The sequence below is a fragment of the Branchiostoma belcheri genome, unplaced genomic scaffold (assembly GCF_001625305.1).
Source record: "Branchiostoma belcheri isolate BF01 breed outbred unplaced genomic scaffold, Haploidv18h27 scaffold131, whole genome shotgun sequence".
NCBI lineage: Eukaryota > Metazoa > Chordata > Leptocardii > Amphioxiformes > Branchiostomatidae > Branchiostoma > Branchiostoma belcheri.
The window spans coordinates 231,673-238,165 of NW_017802725.1; the positions used below are offsets into that span (position 1 = coordinate 231,673).

The 6,493-nt window shown below is 44.3% G+C and overlaps 1 protein-coding gene across 1 annotated transcript in view; it reads left to right on the top strand.

Annotated features, from left to right (window-relative positions):
- LOC109464047 (splicing factor 3A subunit 2-like) overlaps positions 1 to 6,177 on the top strand; it is a gene marked incomplete at its 5' end in the record, with an annotated part of 9,544 nt that extends 3,367 nt beyond the window's left edge. The window contains one exon of the mRNA XM_019760971.1: positions 6,156 to 6,177. Coding sequence (XP_019616530.1) covers positions 6,156 to 6,177 — 22 coding nt within the window. The remainder of the gene's footprint in view (positions 1 to 6,155) is intronic.
- Positions 6,178 to 6,493: the final 316 nt, after the last annotated feature.

Consider the following 6,493-nt stretch of genomic DNA (forward strand, 5'->3'; position numbering starts at 1 on the left):
CTCAAACATCAGTTTTAGTCATCATCATCATCGGCAGTAGCTGTATGGCCTTCTGAAACTCCGTGTAGGATTTTCCGATATAAATTGCGGGTACTATGAATTGATAGTAATCATTTCCAACGAACGAAAGGCACCTCTAATAAACCTTGGCCTTGTCTGCTTCCAGAATAAAGGGCGAAGATTCACAGAAGATAATATCAGGCATTTTGTCGTGTTAAATTTGTCGCCTGTGGCTCTCACTGTTACGTATTTCACACACGTAAAGTAAAAACATCCCTGGCGTACTTAAAACCGTGAAGTCAAGAGTAGATGGGGTTTTGCTCACGGTTCTTTTATGTCCTTTTAGTCGACTTGAGCGGTGGTCTATAAGCCTGTACCCTATACACACAGCGTTTACAGTAGTAACTGGATAACGATGTTCACCGTTAGTCAGTAATTACTGGGCTGAGATGTCCTCCCCACATCCTGAGAGAAACGCTGTTAACCAGCCTGGTCGCCCATCTCACCCCAAATCCACCGAGAAATGGCGCAACCCTCATTGTTACTCCAAACGGCACCAAACTGTTTACCATATAGAAAGGTTTAACTGCTTAACTCTCTGACATTTCGGTATCGACGTAAATACTCTGACCTTTTTCTCCAATTTCTGCCTCAAAAACGACATCGTGAGATGATTTAAAAACGCTTTCCTACTCTTTGTTCCGACCGTAGTTACTTGGCCCAACGTTATCATACATTTTCTCACAAACAGAGCATAACACCGATAGAATGTATCCACTTAAGAAGACCCATAGCCTTAACTTCCATTACGTTAAGAATCTGAGCTATCAGCGGCGGAACATTGCCGTTTTACCCTCGCGGTATCTTCGCGGAGCTCCCGGCAAAATTGCAGAGCGCCGGCGAGGCGGAACGCACCCTGTCACTTCTCACACACAACTGAAGCGTCTACTGTGGCAGGGGGTCTCTGAGGACCGAGCGTCTGTTAGAAAAAGATAAGGCCATTATCCTATTTGGCATATTGCTCGCCTAACCCTTTATCTAGTGTATAATAAAGAGCACGGGAGTTAATTTAACACTCTTTACGTTCATCTAGAGCCGCGTGATAAACCGCTGCGACCGCCTCCCTAGTGTGGAGATAGAAAATTGAATGTCTAAGTTCACCCCTCCCACAGAGTAACGTAATGTGGATAAAATAACTCTGCGTACGCCAAGCCTCACGTGGGAGGCACTGTCCTGGCCTTTTACTCACTTTCTTTATAACTAGCTTGGTTGCTTTCAAGATTGTATCTCGTTGCTTTAGAAGTTAAGACAGTCTGAGAGTAAAAGACCATCGTGTGTTATGGTACTTCATAACTAGCTTGCTGCGAAAAGATCGTATCTCGTGGTTTTAAAAGTTAAGACAGAGCTCAAGTAATAAAAGACCAACGTGTTTCGAAGCAAAGATTGTATCTTGCTTAAGACAGAGCTAAAATAGTACAAGACCATCGTGCTTTTCTGTTTCTCTATAACTAGCTTTCTTCCAAGATTGTATCTCGTGGTTCTAAAAGTAAAGACAGAGCTAGAGTAGTAAATGACCGTCGTGTTTTTCTGTTTCTTTAGAAATACCTTGCTTTTAAAAGATTGTATCTCGCCTAAGACAGAGCTAAAATAGTGAAATACCATCGTGTTTTATGGTTCTTTAGAACTAGCTTGCTTCTAAAAGATTGTATCTCGCCTAAGACAGAGAAAGAGTAGTAAAAGACCAGTGTGTTTTTCTGTTCCGCTGACTTGTTATGAAGAAGACACAGATGGATTTCTGCTCCGTTCGCTGGCCTGATTCTATCTGTAGAGAGGGAAGTGCATTATTGAGACCGCTGCAGGCGGTGGGAAGATAGCATCAGAACGCAACCGGAACCCCATGTATCTTTCTCCGTCACTAAGGTAACGGGGCGACCAGGAAGACAGAGAGGACAAGTTGCAGAAGATGGAATCTCAGATATTTGCAACATACTAGGAAATGTTTTGCCAATCTTCAGGTTCAGAGTGCTTACAGGCTGGTCTATTTTATTGAAAGCTAACTTTTCAATCAATAATCCGTGTTTTTTTTTACCTCGTAGCCTATGTTAAGAATTCAAGGAAAGCGTCCACTTTGCAGAAGTTTGCGACTAACGTCATTTTTACGACGGAATAAACGACTTTGCGGCTCTTTTACGACTGTTAGGCATTAAGCCTTCACTTAATCAATGGCCGTCTAGTTTCACCCAATGACTGCATAGTCGTTGAGAAGGAAAACCTTCCGAGACTAACATAACAAGCGGGAAGAGCCCGGAGAAGAATTCCGCCCGAGTGGCACGCGCGCTGATGCTTATCACAAATGGCGCGTGTGACGAGGCTGGTGGTCCTCTGTGTGGGGAAACAGGTGCACCGGGTACTGGTGGTGAGGATTCTCAGCTGCTTCTGCACCTGACAGGCTAGGGCTGTTGTATCCGGAACCATTCTTTATCCAGAACCATGCTTTATCCAGAACCATGCTCAGGAACGGTTCTGGATAGTCCACGATTATCCAGAACCATGCTTTATCCAGAACCATGCTTTATCCAGAACCATGCTCAGGCACGGTTCTGTATATAGTCCACGCGTATCCAGAACCATGCCTGGGACAAATCTACATGTACATTTCGCACGTCCTCAAGATTTAGCCCCTCTTAAACACGAGACCTCCGGCTTTACGTCCTACCATCGAAGACGTCCCTAACCGAAGCTAGGTACTCATTTGCACCTGAGTCAAGCTCAATTTCAGGCGAAACTTTGCCAAACTCTCATCGAAACCGTGAACATATTGCCAGTGGCATGTCGTTTCAGTGTCTTTCTGTTTTCCATAGAAACTGATCGATATCAATAAGGATAATGGCGACTTCCTAGCCGCTCACTGCTGCGAACTTGACAAAGATAAACGCACCTCGCCGGAACGTTCTATACGAGACGTCCGTTATAATGTATCTTAGATTCTTACAGCAGCCAATCAGAATAGGTTTACCGTTATCGTACGTTAGAAAGAGGTAGCTAGAGTTTCTAGTATTTTCCTTGTTACAAGATAAAGGGATAAAGGCTGGGCTATTGAGTCGGGAGAGGTTTTTGCGTAGCCTTAACCAAGCTTCAGAGGCGGCTGGAAAGAGTAGAAATTGGCCAAATGGACAGATAACATGCCAGCTTCAGCGGCAAACTGTAACGTTACTCCTTTAGCGGCCCAACTCCCCTGGCACGTTATCTGCCTATTTGGCCCATTTCTACTCTTTCCGACCGCTTCTAAAGTCTGGCAGTCAGCTAGTTTTTGCGATGGAAGTTTTTGTCCTTTAATCAACCACCGCTCCTGGTTTGATGACAGGAAATGGCCGGAAGGTCTCCTCCGAGGAAGCAACAAAGGTTGTTTTGTCAAATAAGTGCATGCGCAGAAGCGCCATTTGCGTAGATAGAGAGTCAAAGGTCCTTCTTATGTCCTCAAGGGATAAAACCACCTGCGGCGACAAAATGGAAAACCGATAGGCGTGTCCCTTCGTCAGTTTTTCATACTTCTTTTGTCTGACAGGTTCATTTGTCTTCTTACTTTAAAGCGAATCGACGTTACTCATCCAGGAATGTAATACTTATAGATCTATCTTCAATACACTAGAATAAAGCAGTTTCAATATATTTTCTACATATTCTTCTATTTTTTTTTAATTATGTATCGTTATTGCTCCGGGATTAAGTGAGTAAGTGAGTGAGTGAGTGAGTGAGTGAGAGAGAGAGAGAGTGTGTGTGTGTGTGTGTGAGTGAGTGAGTGAGTGAGTGAGTGAGTGAGTGAGTGAGTGAGTGAGTGAGTGAGTGAGTGAGCGAGTGAGTGAGTGAGTGAGTGAGTGAGTGAGTGAGTGAATGAGTGGGTGGGTGAGTGAATGGCTGACTGAGTGTCTGAGTGAGAATTGCTCCTTGTTCTAAATCATCTGAATGTAAACTTTCCTTTCATTTCCCTGATATAGATTACTGAATAGCGGTCGAAACTTCTGTAACCACGCTTTATTCCAGCGTATTGATTAAACCAAGATTTATAAGACTTTCTTAATAGAATGGACCTATTATTAGAGGGCGGAGAAAATCGTTACTTGTCGACGAAAATAGCAGATTGTGATTGGGCTCGGGACTTTCGGCTGCCTTCCCCAGCCCTGATCAATATTAATCACAAGTTCTGAAGTACCGTCATGTGAGCCGGCTTAACACCCCACGTCCCGCATGAGCTGTTTCACACTTAGAGAGGAAACTTTTTTTTTATTAAAGAATTTTGAAAACGTTGCTCAAAGGCATGACAAGGCCTCTTAACAAATGATTTTAAACACACACGAGAGGAATGTTACAAGAAAATTATTAGAAAAATAAAGCTTTGCTGGTACGTTCCGAAATCGTCAAAGGAAACGCGTAAAATATTGAAGCACCCAGTTTATTGTGCTATCATTGCTTTCATATTATACGGGCAGCCCGGCAACTTCTATATTCAATCTGGTACTTCATAACCCACACCAATATTTAGAATGGAAACCAGATGTTTCGCTTCTGATCGAACACGTCGAACCCTGTTCGAAACGGTAAAATAGAACAGGGTGTTCGACCGACATTTTGAAATAGAACAAGGGGTTCGAACACCATTTCGAAATAGAACAGGGTGTTCGAACACCTCTCCGAAATATACAATGGGGCGAGGCTTATGGTGTTCGACCAGCAGGAACAGTCTATCTATGGCATCTATGTAAAATGTATGTGGGTGTAACTTAATTGTAGTACCACATCCCGTGTCCTCCTCGTGAGTTTACGCAATACCAGCTCACAGGTGACAAGACAGATGTACGTGACGTTCGGCATGTCAGGAGGTCACCCTTCCACCTACGCCTGAGCAACAAACGATTCTTTCCCCCGCGTTTATCTTCGTTCCTTCCCCATTACTGCGCGGAAACCTGAAACTGGTTCAAGGGATGGGCCATTATGGACGGTAGAACGCGCAGTGCATCAAAAATGATGCCCCACAAAAATAAAAGAGTCGGAGTAAGTCAAGCGAATGGGAGACGGAAGACGCTAATGTGTGACTTGTAAGCCCTTCAACTTTTCTGGAAAGCTCGGATGGATGCACGCCGTGGGGAGGCTCAACAAACCCCATTTCTTTACTAACTCACCGACGTACATTCATCAAAATCAAGTCATGTAGGTACAGAGGCATTGTTTTGGGTGGCTGAGCTGATAGCTCCGGTTGCATGGTGGGAGGTGATTTGGACAGTTGATTGATAAGGAGATCAGGCACGATCGCACGATGTATGTGACCTACAACGTTCATTCTCAGGGGAGAAACATCAGCGTGGCCTTCAAAGGACACTGAAGCCAATTGGCAAAAAAAGATGGATACAAGGATAAAAGGATCCTTCCGTGGATGAGAGTTCCCAGAATCAGATAGGCACGCCTGAAGATGGCATCTTAAATCGCCCTTAAACAATCTCAGTTCCCTTTGAAGACATATCATTGAGTAGTCTCAACGTCCCTGGACACATATCAGAAGTAGTAGGAGAATTTTCCAATCGGAATGCGAGCACCTTGCGGCGGTGTTGTAAGAGGGCACAGGGGGCAGTTGTGGCTATATTGCCTTTATTGCACTCTCAAGTTCAAAGAACCGAATACGGTAATTTTATCGAATCTACAGAGGCACGGAAAGCCTCCTGAGTTTTCGAGATGTTTGGGCGTTCTTTTGATATTCTAGCGGCGTGTTAAGTTGATCGAGCGGACGCCAAATTACCGTATGAATGTTACGCTGAACGCAGAGGTGCGCGGGTTTAGTGGCGTGCTTATCCCCTAAAGTACAGACGTCACTGGGTGCAACCAGTTGGCATTCAAAAGAAATCAGATTGACAGGAAATAAATGACACGGCGCGCTTTTTGTCGAGTCTATCTCCCTCGGAGATCCAAGCAGGCTTTCCGTACTGTATTTATCGATCTGGCCTGCGCGATGTTTCGACTGTGCGGTGTTATATTGATTAGCGTTAACAGTTATATGACTCTATTGGAAAAAGCCGCACGATGAATTGCATATCGACAAGGTCGCGGCATAAGTGGGACGGTATATCACTTTTTTTTTTTACTTTTTGTTTCCGTGTTCGTTCCAGCATGTCGAAAGCCATCGCCTAGAGAGGCGAGACCTTCGATATTGGGTTTAAGTTTTCAATCCAATATTTCCGTATTTCAAGTTACGTGGCAGGAGTGTATATGGCGAAATGCGTTGTCGCTACACGCCGTGCAGTCTCAACTCCATTTCCTTGTAAGAAAAATCACAAGATAAGCCTTCACATGACCAAGATTGCATCTTAAAACAGAGCCTAAAAGCCATAACGACTTGAAACATCCTCTCCACGTCTACCGTCAAAGCTGAGTTCAACAGTTTACCGCTTAGTATGTCCCCCACGTGCTCCATACTTGTATGAAATCTATTCCATCCTCCACGCTC